At 52.4% G+C, this 17,634-nt stretch overlaps 1 protein-coding gene across 1 annotated transcript; it reads right to left on the reverse strand.

Annotated features, from left to right (window-relative positions):
* Window positions 1–4: 4 nt before the first annotated feature.
* SNCB (synuclein beta) lies at window positions 5–9,169 on the reverse strand. Its single transcript, XM_033853599.2, has 6 exons — window positions 8,916–9,169; window positions 8,165–8,294; window positions 5,294–5,335; window positions 4,965–5,083; window positions 992–1,081; window positions 5–642 (listed from the first exon to the last, which is right to left on the reverse strand). The coding sequence occupies exons 2-6, from the start codon at window positions 8,283–8,285 to the stop codon at window positions 610–612; spliced, it is 405 nt and encodes a 134-aa protein (XP_033709490.1). The 5' UTR covers window positions 8,286–8,294; window positions 8,916–9,169; the 3' UTR covers window positions 5–609.
* Between the last annotated feature and the right edge of the window lie 8,465 nt (window positions 9,170–17,634).

A 17,634-nucleotide genomic window follows, 5' to 3' on the forward strand; every position in this document is an offset into this window, starting at 1 on the left:
CTGCTACAGACAGATTGGCTTTATTCATGGACACCCGGGGGGCGGCCGGGCCCGCCCGCCCGGGACACGCTCACACGGGGGTGGGGGACTCTCCATGCCACAATCACGACACACGACGCCCGCGCTCGGACCGGGCCGGCTGGGGGAGGGGCATGGCACAGCCTGGCTCCTGGTTTTGGTTAAAAAAAAAAGGTTCTTGGGGTCGATGTGGGAATGCGGGTGTGGGGGGGTTCTGGGGCTGCCCGGGGCCCCTCAGAGAGCCTCTGTCGGGGGTGGCGGGGAGCCGCTGCTTTCCGACTCGTTTAAAAACACATCGAACATGCTACATCCGCGCAGACACTGGATGGGATGGGATGGGGTGGGGAGGGGGCAATATAGGTGGGGCGAGGCTACCAGCCGTGGCCGCAGCCCCGGCCCTGTCCACGCCCCAGGGTTGGTCGCGGGCAGGTGAGACAGACAGACTCTAACACAGGCTCCGAGGGGGCGCCTCGGAGCGAAGGAAGATCTCGTGTTTTAAGGGGAAGGGGTAGAAGGACAACCCTGGCTCTGGGAGGCGGGGCACAGGACAGGGAAGGGATTGTGCTGCTGATGGGGGGCCGTCCTGGGCCCTTACGCCTCTGGCTCATACTCCCGATACTCCTCCTGCATCAGAGGGATGGGGGTGGAGTGGAGAAGAGCAAAAGAGGAAGGGGTTGGAGACCAAGTGGCCAGGCCCGGCCCAGAGACCCCTACCCCTCAAGGAGGAATAGTGCATGTCCCTCTCCCTGGGCAGAAGAGAAACCTGGAAGTTGGGGACATCTGGGATGTTCTGGGCAGGGGTGCCTGGCGCCCAGTGCTAGGCCCCATCTGTCCTCCCTCCCTGTTGCCACCTCTGGTGTCTGGGTTCTAGAAAAGGGGGGCTTGAAGCTCCCAGGCCTAACCTTATCCTGCCAGGAACCTCCCACCCCAGCTGGGGATGCCCAAAGCCCCACCCAGCCTTGACACCCCTCACCTGGGGCGGTTCCTCATAACTCTCCCCTTCTGGCTCCATCAGGGGCTCAATCAGCGGCTCCTCTGCAGCTTCCTGGGCCACTTCCTCTGGCTGCAGGCAGAGAAGAGACAGTGCCCATGAGGCCAGCTGGTGATGCCCCTCAAATTCCTACCTTGGGAAGCTTTTGGTTGTTGGGGGAAGGCTAGGTTTTGTTGGCAATGCAACCAGAATTTTTAATTAAATTGTTTATTTGGAGTGCCTTGGAAGTGGGATGGAGGAGTGAAATTCCTCCAATTATGGCTTGAAGCTGGGGGTGGCGAGGGGGAGAGGGCTCTCCATACCCCTCTCCCCAGCACGTGGCAGCCTCCTGTGCTCCCATCATATGGACTGGGTGGGATGGGGAGATAGATGGCACACTCAGTCACCCATTTATCCCTACCCTCTTTGTGTCAGCTCTGTGAGGAGGTGCATATCAGGTCCCCAGAGATAACCCTGGAGGGAGATGGAGGCTCAGGGACAGGGCTGAGCAGGGGCTCTGAGCCATTCCCCTGCCACTTTCCACCCATCCCTCCCCCAGGGCCCTGTGTGGCCTGGTTTCTTCAGCTGTTGCTATTTTAAGATAAGCTGGAAGCGACAGCTCATGGTGTTGCTTGGATGTGTGAGCTAAGACTCTCCCCTCCCCACTGCATCTGCTGTCCAGACCGGTGCAGACCAGCAGGCACGCAAATAGGGGGCTGCCAGACACATGGCCAGTCCCCTGTGGGCGAGCACATGTATGTGCACAAACATGGGACTGAGCTGACTGCACACGTGGGCACTCACAGTAACCTGAGGTCCGGGCACGGCTGCACAAGGCCACGTGTGGGGGTACCTGTAGGCAAGGGGCACCCCACCTCCCCCACTTCCACATGTAACCACTGTCCCTCCCTACTGGACAGAGGTGAGAATCTTGGGACCCTGGAGGGCTGGCACCTCTACACTCCAGTTGCTCCGGCTCCATCCAGGCAGCTTCAGCTCCTTCACATTACCTGTCATGGGCCCTGTGGGCACATGAGTTTACACTCCTGGCCTGGCTCATTCCCCAGTTACAGGTGGGTCCATCAAGGCCCAGGAGGGGGGAAGTGTTAGTTTGCCCAAAGTCACCCAGCTATGACCAGAACCCAGGAAAGAAACAGACTATTAAGAATCCTAGCTCTGCACATTATTGGGAAACAAATGTCCAACAACGGTAGAATGGATGTGTGCTCTGTCATCCTATCACACAGTGGTTACTTCACCTCAAGGATGGGGAGCCACAGTGCACACCACAGCATGGTTGACTCTCACACTTACTGATGAATGAAAGAAGCCAGGTACAGAAGAGCATGTGCTCTAGGATAACATTTCTGTGAAGCTGAAAAACACCCAACTTATTTGTGGTGATAGAAGTCAGGAAGCAATTAGCTGTGTGGGGGGAGACAGGGCCAGGACAAAGGTGAGGAGAGTCAGGTGCCTGGGGTACAAAGGAGACCCTGGAATAAGCATCCTCCCTTAAATTTTGTGCCCCAGATACCTCACTTCTCTCACCCTACTCTTGGCCCCGGGAGTAGGGACTGGGAGGAGGTGTAAGGGAGGCTTCCAAGGGGCTGACGTTCTGTGTCTTGATCTGGGTGCTGGTTACTTGGGGAGAGTTGAATTTGTGAAAATTTCATGGAGCTGCGTGCTTTCTGCATGAATGCTGTACTTCAATAAAAAGTTCACTTAAAAACCATCCTAGCCTGGCCATTCACTACCTCTTTGGCATTAGGTAAGTCGTTTTACCTCTGATCTCAGCTGCCTCGGGTGGGAAATGGGATGGTGTCTCTGCTTTGTATGCATATGGGGAGGCTTCTATGATAACGTATGTGAGCAGACTGGGAGGTAGAGACAGAAACTTGCGCCCCCAGCTTGCATGGGCTCTCCATGGGCCAGTGGCCCCAAAGGCCTGGCTTTGGATTGTAAGTCTATGATCTTGAGCTCCCTTGAGAGAGGAGGCTTGAAGTGTCAACAAGTGCTGGTAAGAGGAAGGCAGCCTGAGAGAAATGGTTCTGTGCAAGGCCCCCACCAAGCCTTGAGCTGAGAGCTCAGGCCCAGACCTGCCTTCTCTGCATCCCAGCTCTCAGCGCTGGGCCTGGCCCCATGTTGGCACCAAGGGACTACAGTGACATGAACCTGAGCTTATCCTCCCAACCACCTTCTCAGGGGGGCAGTCAGGATTTGTGATCTTGGGCAAGTCATTTTACCTCTCTGAGCCTCAGTTCCTTCATCTGTAAAATGGGCTAATTGTGATGCCTTCTTTACAGGGGTGTTGTGAAGATTCAATGAGTGACTCCACGTACAATATCTAGAACAGTGCCTACCCACACAAGAGATCAGTGAATGGGAGCAATCACTGGAAACATAAGGATAAGAAATGGGAAGTCACACAGCTGATAAAGTGCAGAGACAGGACTTGAACCAGAGCTTGAGTCAAGTCCCAGCTTTCAGACAGGGGAAGGAACCAACTGTGCAAAATGTCTGGAGTGGAGGGTGCCGTGGGATCTCCTCAGCATGGACACCCTCATGCTGAATGCACACTGATCTCCTGATCACGCTGAAGAAAGCCCCACCCCCACAGAGGTGGAGTCTGCACTTACACGTGGACAACACAGAGCACCCCATGGGAGGCGTGTCTCTACAGACATCATATAGACCCACAGAGTGCACTGTCCTAGCACACCTATGGCGACACAAGACCTTGGGGGTGCACACAGGCTGACCATGTGATCGTGGGGCCATCATCTCTTACTGAGCACTCACTATGCCATCCAGCGTTTTTACATCAGTAGTTCTCAAAGTGTGATCCCTGGACCTGCAGCATCAATATCACCCAGGTACTTGTTAAACATGCAAATTCTCGAGCCCCACAGACCTGCTGAATCAGAAATTCTAGGGATGGGACCAACAGTCTGTATTTTAACCTGGCCTCCTGGTGATCTAATACACACTTAAGTTTTTGAGAACCTCTGAGCTACATTATCTCTAATCTACCTAAAAGTCCTCTTGTGCTCATCTCCCGTCTTAGAGGCAAAGAATCAGGCTCAGAGACATGATGGGACCTGCTCAGGGTCACACAGGAAGTAGTGGAGTTAGGATTCAGATCCAGCTCTGTGGCGCTCCAGAGCTCACAGCTCTCACCCTACAGCGTGTCCTAATGAGGTATCTGACTTCCTGCACACGTGGGTAGCCGCCACCACTTGCCTGGGGTAACATGTCTGCACAAATGTGTGACACACAGTTCACCCCTCCCCATGGCCCACTTCTGCTCATGCCTGCCTCAGGGCCTTTGCACGTGTTCTTCCTACTGCCTGAAATATACTTTCCACATGGCTTGCCTCATCCCTTGGGTGTCAGCTCTAAGGTCACCTCCTCAGAGAAGCCTTCCCAACTTAAAGTAGCCCCCTCACCCCTTGACTGTCTATCTCCTCACCCTTGTCTTTTCTTCATAGCACATACCCCTGTCTGAAACCATCTTGCTTACTGGTTAGCTTTTTACTGTATCTTCTCCCACTAGAGTGTCAGCTCCATGAATGTAGGAACCTATTCTGTCGTAACCCCTAGAACAATCCCTCTCTAGCATGAATACTTGTTGACTGAAAAGACATGAGTGAACAATCAGTGACATATGTGGATGAGGCCAAAAGTAGTCCAGATGACTGTCACAGTCAGGATACATGTATCCAGCCAGATCTGGGTCACAGTCACGGGGAGTGCCATGCCCGTACACAGCTTCATGCAGACTCATTCTGAGCTGCGTCTAGCAGGGCCCTGCAGAACGTGAGGCAAGGTGGCTTGTGCCCCAGGCTGGCTGGGGGAGCAGGGAGCCTGGTGGCAGGTTTATGGGTGTGCCTGGCTCGTGTGTGTGTGTGTGTGTGTGTGTGTGTGTGTGTGTGTGTGTGTGTGTGTGTGTTGTGTGTGTGTTGGAAGGATAGCTCACCTTCAGATCGGTGGGAAATTCCTCCTTCTTCACCAGGCCTGTGGCTGCTGCGATATTCCCAGCCCCAGAGAACACAGCTCCTCCCAGATGAGATGCCTGCTCCTTGGTTTTCTCAGCCACTGCGTCAGGGAGGGGGTTGGGGGCCAGGGTGAAGCAGGCATAGATGCCACCCTCCTCCATAGTGTCCCAGGGCCTGCCTTCCCATGGAGCACACCCCCAGGAAACCTTAGGGGTGCCCTCTTCCACCACCCCTCCCCCGCAGTCTCTGGGGGCCAGCCAGATCCCAGGCCAGGGTGAGGACACAGGGCTGAGCAGGGCTGGGCCGGTACCTGAGGCCACTCCTTGTACAACCCCCTCTCGGGTCTTGCTTCCTATGGGGACAAAAATGAGCACACATAAGGGCTCTGAGCCAAGGGAACAGACTCCAGCAAGCACAGCGGTTACAGAGTGGGCAGAGGGACCCAGTCAGCAGTGGGCATCCTGGCCGTTCACTGCCTCCTTGGGCTCCCAAATCCCACAAGTGTCCCCCATGCCTATATCCTCAGGACTTCCAGTTCTCCCCACTCTCTGTCCCCTACCACCCCCACCTGATATGATACCCACACCTCTGGTGGATGTTGCCTGAGCGCCAGCACTGGGAAAGCACTCTACCTGCGCCGGTTCATTTAATCCTCTGCCCAGGATGGGAGCAGATGGGGGTGGAAGGGGGGTGGAACTGGGGGCGGGGAAAAAAGGCTCTGTATTTGGAAAGGTGCCCCTGGTGCCCCTGATGCATAACTGCCCACTTCCTACCCGAGGACACTCACATCCCAACATTCCTCGCTCCATTTCTTCTAAAGACCCTGTTCTAACTAGAGTGCAAATCCCTCCTTCTGGCCAAAGTTGGGAGAGTCTTAGATGCAGAATGGGTGTATAAGGGTGACGTGAAGATGGTGACTGACACCCATGGCATTGGCTGGGTCTTTCCAGGAGGGTAGCGACTGGGAAAGGCAAGACATCCTAACCTGAGGTGGTGGGGGGTGGATGCCCTCAGGGGAGTGGGCTGTCTCCCATCCTGAGGATTTGGCAACCCAGACAACAACTGACGGAGCCGGAAACGGGTGTCTGGGCCAGCTGAGGCTGGCAGGAGGAGGGTGCAAGAAGACAGGATTCTCAGGGCTAAGTCCAGTTAGACCCAGAGACGGGCAGGGGTCAGGGGTTGTGCATGCACATCCATTTATTCCTCCCACAAATGCTTGTTGGCACCTGCTCTGGTTCAGGTTCCAGGCCAATGGCTCACTGTCAGATGGAGGAAAGAGAAGAGCAGAGTTGGTGCCCTGGACCTCAAGCAGTGGGGAGAGGACTTCCAGCCTCCAGGGGGTGCGTGATGGGGGAGGGGGCACTGCCTGGGTCTTGACAAATGGGGAGCAGGTGGATATGCAGAAAGGAGGCTGAGGAGGGTGTTCCAGGCACAGGGAACCATGTGGGCAAGGCATAGAGAGGTGTGTTTTCAGGGCTTGAGCGGAGCACATCGACGGGGTCTGTGTGCTCGAAGCAATGGAAACTGAGGCAGGGCCACAAAGCACATTGAATGCTAGGCTACAGGGAGCTGAGGCTTTGATGAGTAAGAACTGGGGGTCATCAGGAGTTCCTGGTCAGGGGGAGGAGTAGGAGGTGCCCATCTAAGGGGAAAGGGAGGGGCCGAGTCTGTTAGCAAGGACACAGTGTCAGGGGTGCCAGGGGTCCACAGGAGTGAAAGGGCTGAGGGAGAAGGGAGGAGGGAAGAGGGAGGCCAGAGCTGGGGTCCAGCAGGTGTGGGCTCAAGCCTTCTCCCAGTCTCCATCACCTCTGCCCTAGCTCCAACCACCCTCATCTGGCAACTATGTTACCACCCAGCGGGCCTCCCTGCAATTTGTTCTGTCCCCAGAGGACTGAGGGACTTTCCATACTGAAGTCAGATCCTGTCGGTCCCTGGCTTACAGTCTATCATGGCAATTATAATAATGCTTTGCCCGGGCCTGCAGGGGCCACTCATGAACTGGCTCTTGCCCACCTTTCTGATCTCATTTCCTACCACTTCCTTCTGCCCTCTGCTCTCGAATCCAGTATCCTTCAGCCCATTCCAGGGCCTTTGCACCTGCTTTTCTGCACCCCCTTCCCAACCTCCTTATTCTTCGGGCTCAGCTCAGATGTTACCCTCTTTGTTTACCCTACCAAAGTGGCCCCCACCCCAGCCACTGGATGTCAAATCCCACTACTGGAATACTTGGCATCACTATCAGGAGAGCCGGCACCTACCAGCACATAGTAGGTGGTCAATAAGTATTTTTCGAATTATCACAACTCCAAGTCTGCCAAAATCCTGGGCAAGTTAACCAGCCCTCTACAGCCTGAATAGGAGATAATTCTACGGACCGCACAAGTTAAGCCCTGAATCAGCAGACAGAATTCAATCAGTTTCTTGCCTCCCTTTATGCAAATGATCCTGCAGTCTCCCTCTTTTTTCCCACTTAGGGTGAGACATTTTAACCACTTGGCCTTTCTCCTGATGACAGCTGTCAGCTGCAAGGAGGGTGCACCCAGAGGAGAGATGCCAGTGGTGGAACTGCTGGGAGGAGGGAGACCCAGAGAGCGATTCAGATGTGGAAGTAGCTGGAGAGGAGGGCTGGGAGGGAGCCCCAACAATACTGGGGGGAGCACAGCAAGGGGAGGGGGCATTTTGGAGCCCATAAAGCTTGGCTCAAACTCCAGCTTCGCGTTTTATCAGCTGTGACCTTGACCAAGATAGTTAAACCTCTGGGAAGCCCCAGTTTCCCCGGTCTGTGGATGGGCAGGGAGCATTAAATGAGGTAATAGATGTTATGGATGTATTTCACAGGGTACTTGGCAGAGAGTAAGGGCTCAGCACCAGGTAACTATTAATAATGGGAAGAATAAGGAAAAGAAGGCTGTCTCCTTTGATCCCCGCATTGGTCCCTGGACTTTCAGCTGAACCCCACCCTCACCAATCTTTCCCCCATTCCCCCTCCGGTCAGTCTCATCACTGGCCCAGGTTCCATCACTGGCTATGCCTTCAGTGACCCCTGCTGACCCGGCCCCATCTGCTGACTCATATTCTCCTGCCCAGACCCCCCACTCCCTCCTTCTAAGGACCTCGGCTCCACTCCCTGCACCAAAGGACACCAAACCCCTGCACCCCGGAAGCCCCGCCCCTCGCCCACCAACGTAGAGGACACCCTCCTTGGTCTTCTCCGCGGCCTCGGTGACCCCCTGCTTGGTTTTCTCCGCGGCGGCCACGACGCCCTCCTTGGCCATGGACAGGCCCTTCATGAACACGTCCATCCTGGCGGCCTGAGGAGGGCGAACACACGGGCACGGATGTGCTGGCCCCGCATTCTCATCCCAGCCCTTCCGGAGGGACGCTGGTGTCCCCTCCCCTCCCTCCTGAGACCGAAGGCGCCCTTCCGGGTCCGGAACCCCCTCCCGCCTTACCCCCTCCCCAGCGCTAGGCCACAGGGCCGCAGCGAGTCCTAGCGTCCTTGAAACCGGGGACGCAGGAGAGGCCACCGCCTCGGTTATCCGGGGCCCTGCAACCTGCAGCCCCGCGGAACCGGAGTGCTGGGCAAGGCGCGAAGCCCCGGGGTCTGTCTGTACACACACGACAGAGTCACACGGCCATGCACACAAACATACTGCATGGACACGCTCACGTGCACACACAGGACATGCAGGCGTTCAAAAGCGCACGGACACTCTGACACACAGGGGGCACACGGCCGCGGACGCACGTCCACACGGCCACCCAGGCAGTTGCAGACACCGAGCAACAGAGACACATATCCCGGGGCGCACACTGACACGCACCCACCGGCGTCCTCTTTCCATTCTCCAGCCCCTTCCCCATCCCATCCAGTTCCCTCTCCATTCCCAGCCCTTCCCTCAGCCCGGGTGCCCGGAGCGCGGCCGCCTCACCTGGATGCGGGTTCCGGTCTGGGGATGGAGCTGCGGTTGCGGCTGCGGCTGCAGCAGCGGCAGGCGGATGCAGGGGCTCGGCTAGGATGGGCTGGGGTGGGCTCGGGGCCGATGCGGGATCGGGCCGTGGCCAGGCGCTCAGTTTGGTCTGCAGCAGGCGGGGCGTGAGCCCTGAGCCGGGGCGCAGTAGTGCCCTGGCCTTGGGTGCGTCGCCAGCCACCGCTCGCTCCTAGCGCCCTGCTCGCTCGCGCGCTTCTGCTCTGGCTGGGGCGCTGCGGCAGCTCTGAGCAGCGCCCCCACTGGCGGCCGCGCCACCCCTCGGCCTGACTGACAGGGGGCGGGGAGGGTGACATCTCCGCGGAGCCCGCTAGCCTCACGGGGCGGGCCCGGGACACGCCGCTGGGGAACCCGGAGCGTCGTCAGACTCAAGTCCTGCTCCCAAGAGTCTAGTCTGGTGAGGGAGAAAATGCGGCGTGCTGAGTAGGGACGTGCAGTTGGTTTTAGAGTTCAGACCTGTTTGGATCTCAGCTGTGGTTTTATTAACTGTGGGACCTTGGGCTACTCAGCTGTCCTTTCTGAATGTCAATTTCCTCTTCTGTAAAATACGGATGGTTCATTCAATGAACGATTATTGAGCGCTTAGGTGCCAGGCAGGTTTGAGGCTGGAGACAGTGGAAAAGGAAAACAAGGTCCCTTGCTCTTTGAAGTTTACAGTGGTGAGTTTCTGCGTGTGCAGAGATGGGTCACAGGACAGAAAATAAACGTCAACACTTAAACCAAACAAGGTTATTTCAGCTTCTGAGAAGTGTCATGAAGATGATGAAATGGAGATGAACCAGAGTTACTAGAGGAGGGGCACTTGAGACCAACTGGTCAGGGGAGGCCTTTGTGAGAAGGTGAATGGGAGCAGAGACCCCAGAGAGGCGCCAAGGCCAGGATGCTTGAGAGCAAGATCCATAGAGAGGGAACTGCAAGTGCAAAGGCCCTGAGGCAGGACTGTGCTTGGGAACAGATAAAAGACTGAAGAACCAGGAGGGAGGGAGAAGGAGGTGGACATGATCCTTTTTAGTGTGGTTATGGTCTGGATTGTCAAAATGGCCATAGAGTGCCAGGCACACATAGGTCCTTAGTTGGTATATGACAGAATTATGCCCAAAAAGCTGTGGTATCCCAGAGGAAGGGGACTCTGACAGCTCAAGGGAGTCAGGGAAGGCTGTACAGAGGAGGTGACATCAGAGCTGGGCCTTGTTTGATTTCATCTGGCAGACAAGGGAGGAAGGGAATATTAGGCTGTGGACATAGCATGGGCAAAGGCACTGTGGTTGGAAGTGCAGGGTGTGTGAGAGGGCAATCAGGAACCAGACTACGCAGGGCCTGGAAAAAAAAATGTTCCCAGATTGCCGGTAGAGCTGCAAATTGTCACATGCTTTTTGGAAGGTGATTTGGAAACATTTACCAAAGACATAAATGCATGCTCCTTTGGAGCCAACAGTTCCTCTTCCAGGAATTCATCCCTTGGATCTCTACTCATACAAGCACACAAAGACATTTGTGCAAGGATGTTCACTGCAGCCTGGTTTATTGTAGCAAAAAACTGAAAATAATCTAAATGTCCCTCTGTAGAGGACTGGCTAGTTAATTGTGATTCATCCACTCAGTGTGACTCTGTACTGCCATTAGAAAGGATGGGCTAGACCCATGTGTACTGATATAGGAGTGTGACAAGACATGGTGTGAGGTGAGAGAAGCAAGGTGCCAAACTGTAATGTGTGGAGCTAGGCAATTAAAAAAAATTATTTTATTGAAGTATAGTTGATTTACAATGTGTTAATTTCCATTGCACAGCAAAGTGATTCAGTTATACATATATATATATATATACACATTCTTCTTCATATTCTTTTTCATTATGGTTTATCACAGGATATTGAATATAGTTCCCTGTGCTATACAGTAGGACCTTGTTGTTTATCCATTCTATATATAATAGTTTGCATCTGCTAACCCCAAACTCCCAATCCATCCCTCCCTCACCCCCTGCCCCCTTGGCAACCACAAGTCTGTTCTCTATGTCTGTGAGTCTGTTTCTTTTTCATAGATAAGTTCATTTGTGTTATATTTTAGATTCTACACGTGAGTGATATCATATGGTATTTGTCTTTCTCTTTCTGACTTTACTTCGTATGATAATCTCCTGGTCCATCCATGTTGCTGCAAACAGCACTATTTCATTCTTTTTTATGGCTGAGTAATATTCCACTGTATACATGTACTACATCTTCTTTGTCCATTCATCTGTCAATGGACATTTAGGTTGTTTCCATGTCTTGGATATTGTAAATAGTGCTGCTATGAACATTGGGGTGCATGTATCTTTTCGAATTATAGTTTTCTCCCACTATATGCCTAGGAATGGAATTGCTGGATCATATGGCAACTCTATTTTTAGTTTTTTGAGGAAGATCCATACTGTTTTCCAGAGTGGCTGCACCAGTTTACATTCCCACTGACAGTGTAGGAGGGTTCCCTTTTCTTGTGGAGCTAGTCAATTTTGATACAAGGAAAATACATACATTCACACAGTTATATATAGACACCTTATATATAAATATAGACATCTGGATATACAAAGAACACACCTGCAAGGACTTCCAAAACACTGTTAACAGTAGTTGCCCCTGGCAAATGGAATTGAGAGAACTCAGGGAGAGAAGCTTGTACATTTCATTACCTTCCTTCTTGTGCTGTTTGATTACTTTTCCTTGAATAGTATTTTACTTGTGTAATTTTAAAAGCTGGCATGGGGAACAGCATGGCCTCTCATCACTGAAACTGTCTCCTTCTTATGTCTGGGGGATCCCGCACCTTATGAGGCAGAGCCCATCTCCCCACTCCAGGAGGTGACGATGCTTTCCCAGCTTTCCTTGCTGCCAGGACATGTGACCTCAGCCCCAGACTTGGAACCTGAACCTAGTGCCAGGAAGAAGCAGGGAAGGAGGAGAGTGCTCTGGTGAAGACAGGTGGTGGTGATGGTGGTGGCAGTTCCTGCCAGGGACCAGGGGCAGCACTGCTTTTGGAAGCATCAGTCACCAATAGGGCAAGCTGTACTGTCTGTACTCAGCTGTAGCATCTGGGGAGTCTTCCTGGGACTGCTTGACAATGTGATTTGGCCATCATTCCAGGCTGCATGGTCTCCAAGTGGACTCTGGCTTTCCAGGAGAGTTTCTGAGCTTCCCACTAATGGATAATAAACTCCTTATCTGTTTAAATAAGCCAGAAGTGATGTTTATGACTCTTGACTAAGATCCCCTGAATGTCAGATGAGGAAGGACCAAACAGTAGGGAGGAGAGAGGAAGAAGAGAGAAAGAAGACCATACGAAGGGTGTCTGTACTCCCTATCTCAGGAATTGGGAAGTCACTGAAGGATTTTAAGTACAAAAGAGACCTAAATGAGACTTGCATTTTATGGGGCCCAAATGGAGGTGGGTTGGAGGGGGACACTGCTAGAATCAGCAAGAGCAGTGAGGAGGCTGGGTCAGAATCCACTGGAGGAATGATGAAGCCTGAACCAGGGAAGCCTCGGTGAGGCTGGAACAGGACTGGAGGGGAGACATGAGCATCACTGAGGACATAACTTATTAGATGTTGGGGAGGAGGGAGTGAGATGAGTTCAGGAAGATTGCCAGGTTTCTGGCTTGGACAATGGGGTGAGTGATGCTGCTGCAAAATGAAATAGACATTGAGGGGGTGGGGCAGCTTTGGGGGGTGATGGTGAGTTTGTCTGGGGCACACCGAATGTGCAGGACGAGGAGTCCAGCTGAGGGTTGGACATCTGAGCCCAGAGCTCAGGAAGTCACTCCAGGCTGGCTTCAGGTATTGATTTGGGCCATGGTATAGTGGGAAATCTTTAATACATGGCTTTCCAAGCAGGGAAGCCCCTTGATTTGTAGAGTTTGCCCATACCCGTGGTGTAAATTCTCCTGCTGTGGTTGATTTCAAGATGTCACTGTGATGTCTCTGAGCATTTCCACCATTCAGATAAAATAGATAAAAAATAATCTTAAAAGCATAGATAATAGTAAAATAACTAGGAAGTTATGTTTTGAGTGTTTATTATCTTTGTTTTGAACATATTTATATAATCATAAATTTATATAACTTAATTTTTAATAATGGCCTTAACACCTGGCTCACAAAATTCCTGAAACTTTGTTCTCAGGAGCTGGTCTAAGCCAGCCCAGTACACCATTGGATTTGTAGTCATCTGCATAGAGGTGGTGGCTGGAGGATGCAATTGCCCAGGAGAACAGGTAGAGTGAAAAGAATGGAGGGGCCAGAACGGAATCCTGATTTACTGCAAACTTCCTGAGTTCCAGAGCCCAGGGAAAGCCTGAGAAGGAGCAGCACAGAGAGGAGGAGAAACTGGAGAGAGCGGTGACAGGGAAGCCAAGGGATTAGAGGACAAAATGTTACAGGGAAGCCAAAGCAATGAGCAGTAAAGAGTCCTCGAATGGTCAGCAAGCAGTCTGTGGGGGAGTTTAACAGAAGCAATAGGAGGTGCTGGGAGTCCACGAGGGAAGAGGTACCTAGGGAAAGCCTCCAGAAGAAAGTGACATTCAAGCTGGGTTTTGAAAGATGAGAAAGACCTTACAAGTGGTGGTGAGCTTTCCCAGCAGATGATCCAGCAGGTGGAAAAGTCCAGAGTGTAGAGGGAACAGAAAACAGGTTGAAATCTGAATCAGGTGGGAAGTTCATTTGGCTGCTAATCAGAAGCTTAGGCAAAGCAGGTGTTTATTCTTTCACTTAAAGAAGTCGTACTACTGCAGTAGGCAGTCCATAGTTGGTGTGATGACTTCACAGTCCTCAGGGACCCAGAATCCTACCTTCCTGTTCTACCATTCTTAGTACCTGGATTCCACCTTCAAGGCCCCTTCAACGCCCAGGGTGGCTGCTTCAGTTCCAGCCATCATGTCTATGTAGAAAGCAGGAGGAAGGGAAGTAGGCTAAAAAGAGTACCTGCCAGTTTTCTGTCTCTTTCTTGAGTTTTCCCAGAAGCCAACAATTTCTGTCTACTTCTCATTGGCTACACCTAGCTGCAGGGAGGCTGGAAAACTCTGGTCATCTTGCTGGGCTTATGACTTCCTAGAATCAAAGTATGAGAAGGGGAGAATGGTCACTGGTGAGCCACTAGCAGCTCTGTCCCCCCTCCCAAAGTTTTGCCCCCAACTTATTATTTTTAAAAACTTCAAACATAGAGAAAAGTTGCAAACATAATACAATGAGCAAAACCTTCAGAGAAGTTGCAATATTAGCACAATGAATACCCAAATATCCTCACCTACATTTGCCACATCTTTGTTTCTCTCTCTGCATATGTGCTGTCTCCAGAAGAAGGTGGCATGGTTACTGGGCCACTACTTTCTAGCACAATGGATTCTTTACCCCATGTCACAAGGCCAGCCCCCCTTTAGAGCATAGGATGGCAGAGCACAGGCCCCTGCGTCTCCTTCTGGCCAGGCCCTAAACCTGTGAGTTCTCGGGGCCCTCTCTTTGTTTCTGTTCTCTCTCCCCACTGGAAAATGGGCCGCTCCACTCCTCTCTTTTCTCTCCCCTTCTTAAGAGTGTACCAAGGAGCACAGCTATTGAAGCTTCTGGAGAGGAAAGGCTGGGAGAGTGTGAAGAAGGGTTTGGGAGAAAATCCCAGCTGGAGCAGCAGGTGCTCTCTTAAGAGAATCCTAGGGATCCTAGCTTTGCCTGGGTTCTGCAAAAATCCAGAAGTGTCTTTGTAACTCTGAGCGTGGTGCCTGACAGTGTGATTGAACATTTACCAACATTATTGCTGTCCGGGCCTCAGGATGGGGAGGAAGACAGGCAGGCGGGATTAGGGTGCTAAGAACAGAGCGGGGGTGGGTGGGTGATACTGAGTGAACACCTGTGTGCCAGGCACTACATCATTAAGCCCTAAAATCAATCCCTTAAAGCAGGCACTTTCATTCCCACTTTACTGATGAAAGAACTGACACCCAGAGAGGGAAAGTCATGTAACTGGTCATTGGCCTCTATTCTTTTCAGTCGGTTTTTCCTGAGTGCCTACTCTGTTCCAGGTACTGTTCTAGGTACTGGAGATTCAGCAGAAAACAAGATGCATGAAGTCCTTGCTCTTCTAGAACTTACTATTCTAGAAGGAGGCAGCAGACAATTAACAAATGAACTAGTGACCAAATAAAATGCCTTAGATTGTGTCCCTTTTGTCAAAATCAGTGACATTCACCTCGCTGAATCTAATGGTCAATTCTCCCACGTGACTCTGATTTCTGGGTACTTGCTCTGAGCCAGGCCCTGCTCCAGGAACTGGAGAACAGAGTCGTGAGTAAAAGAGGCCCTGGGGACCTTATATTCTAGTACCAGAAAGCAGATGATGAGTAAAATAAATAAGTAAAATATAGGGTGTGTCAGGAGGTGATAAGTGCTTGGAGGGAAAGCGAAGAAGAGAAAGAGCATGGGGGTGCTGGGGTGAGGCTGAGGGTTTGACCAGTTAAATGCAGTGGGCAGGGAAGGCGTGGCTTGAGGTAGGAATTGAGGGAGTGGCCAGAGTAAAGTCCTAAGGCAGGCGTGGGCCTGGCACGTTTGAAGACCTGCAAGGTGGCCAGTGTGGTGGAGTGAGTGAGGGGTGGAGAGTAGCGGGGAGGGAAGGTTGAGAGCTGGTGGGACCTTACAGACCCTTGTAGTGTGAGCTCAGGAGTGATGTGATCTAACTTTCCTTTTTAAAGATTGCTGTGTAGGGAGTAGATTGTTCTTGGGCCAGGGTGGAAGCTGGGACCGGTTTGGATGCCATCACCATAGTACAGGGAAGGTGACAGTCCACTTGGGCTAGGGTGGTGGCAATGGAGATGGAGAGAAGCAGCTGGATCCTGGATGTTTTGAAGGTAGAGCTGAAAATGGGTTACAAGAGAGGAGTCAGGACCAGTCCAGAATTTTTGTCTGAGCAGGTGGAAGGATGGAGAAGATTGTGGGAGGAGCAGGTCTGGGGACAGGGGAAAGTCAGGAATTCAGCTTTGGATGCAATAAGCCTGAGCCAGATGCACATTAGATGCCCAGGTGGAGCTGTGAGCAGGCAGCTGGATGTGCTCTTTGGGATTTCAGATTGGGGCCACAGGTGTACCATACTCGTCACATTCAATGCCCGAGACTGGGTGAGACCGTGAAACAGCAAGTGTTGACAGATCAACACTCTGTCAACACTTAGTCCTGGGGCCTTCCAAAGCAAAGAGGAGGAACCATCAGCTTTGTTCACATCTTTAGCCCCCATCGCCTAAAACAGTGCCTGGCACAAAGTAACTGCTAGGTCAGTATTTTTTGAATGAATGAATGAATGAGTGGTGCTAAGTGCTAAGAAGGAAATAAAATGGATGCTGAGTTAAAGAGTATATGGGGGACTTCCCTGGTGGCGCAGTGGTTAAGAATCCACCTGCCAGTGCAGCGGACATGGGTTCGATCCCTGGTCCAGAAGATCCCACATGCCATGGAGCAACTAAGCCCATGCGCCACAACTACTAAGCCTGCGCTCTACAGCCTGTGAGTCACAACTACTGAAGCCCGCGTGCCCTAAAGCCCGTGCGCAACTACTGAGCCCATGTGCCGCAACTACTGAAGCTCGCGCGCCTAGAACCCACGCTCCGCAACAAGAGAAGCCACCACAATGAGAAGCCTGTGCGCCACAACAAAGAGTAGTCCCCGCTCGCCACAACTAGAGAAAGCCTGCACACAGCAATGAAGACTCAATGCAGCCAAAAAAATAAAATAAAATAAAGTACATGGGGGAGAGTGGTCTACTTTAGATAGAGTGGTCAGGGAAGATTTCTTTGAGAAGGTGGAATGAGTCAAGCCCTGAAGGACAGGGAGAAGTCAGTCATATAAAGAGTTGGGGAGAGATGTCAAGGGCAACGTCCCTGAGGCAGGAACTAGACTGGCCTCTTGGAGGATCAGCCCTGTAAGCCTGGATCGTGCAGGAACTTGCAGTCCCAGAACCTAGACTTTGGATCTCATCCTGGGTATCCTGGAGAGGTTTAAAGAGAGGAGTTAAGTGATCAGACTGATTGTTTAAATAATCCCTCTGAGCCACGTGGAGGATGTTTTGTAGGGAGGCAGGAGTGGAAGCAAGGAGAGTGTTAGGAGAGAAAAGGCAGTGGCCCAGGCCAGAGATGGCGATGCTTGCTGAGGTGAGGGAGGGAGAGTAATGGGCAGATTCGAGATATTTTAGGAACAGAATGGCAGGATTGGGATTCAAGAGCCTCTACTTGTTCAACCCCACTGTGAAAATGTCCTCCACAGACAGACTTGGGAGGGCCTAGGGTAGGGACCAGAACCCCATAGGGCTGGGGGGGGGTTCCTCCTGGGGTCTCTTCATAGTCACCCAACCCCAGACTCCAGGGGCTGCCCCACGCTGGAAGACGTGGAAGATGGTGGGAAGGGCTGCTGTGGCTGCTAGGATCATCCCATGCCAGGCTCTGGGCCAGGACTCTAAGGCAGCTAAAACCATGTCTGGCACTTGGAGAGGGTCCTTTCCCCCTTTTTCTCCATCAGATCTGGATTTGTGATCTCTCCCCAAGCCTGGCCCTCCTCCAATGCTTCTCCTGTCCAAAATTCTTCAACATTCCTCCCATTGAGAGGTGGGATTATGTCCCTGTTGTTGAATGTGGGCCCTGGGACTCAAAAAGA

The sequence above is a fragment of the Tursiops truncatus genome, chromosome 3 (assembly GCF_011762595.2).
Source record: "Tursiops truncatus isolate mTurTru1 chromosome 3, mTurTru1.mat.Y, whole genome shotgun sequence".
NCBI classification, from domain to species: Eukaryota; Metazoa; Chordata; class Mammalia; order Artiodactyla; family Delphinidae; genus Tursiops; species Tursiops truncatus.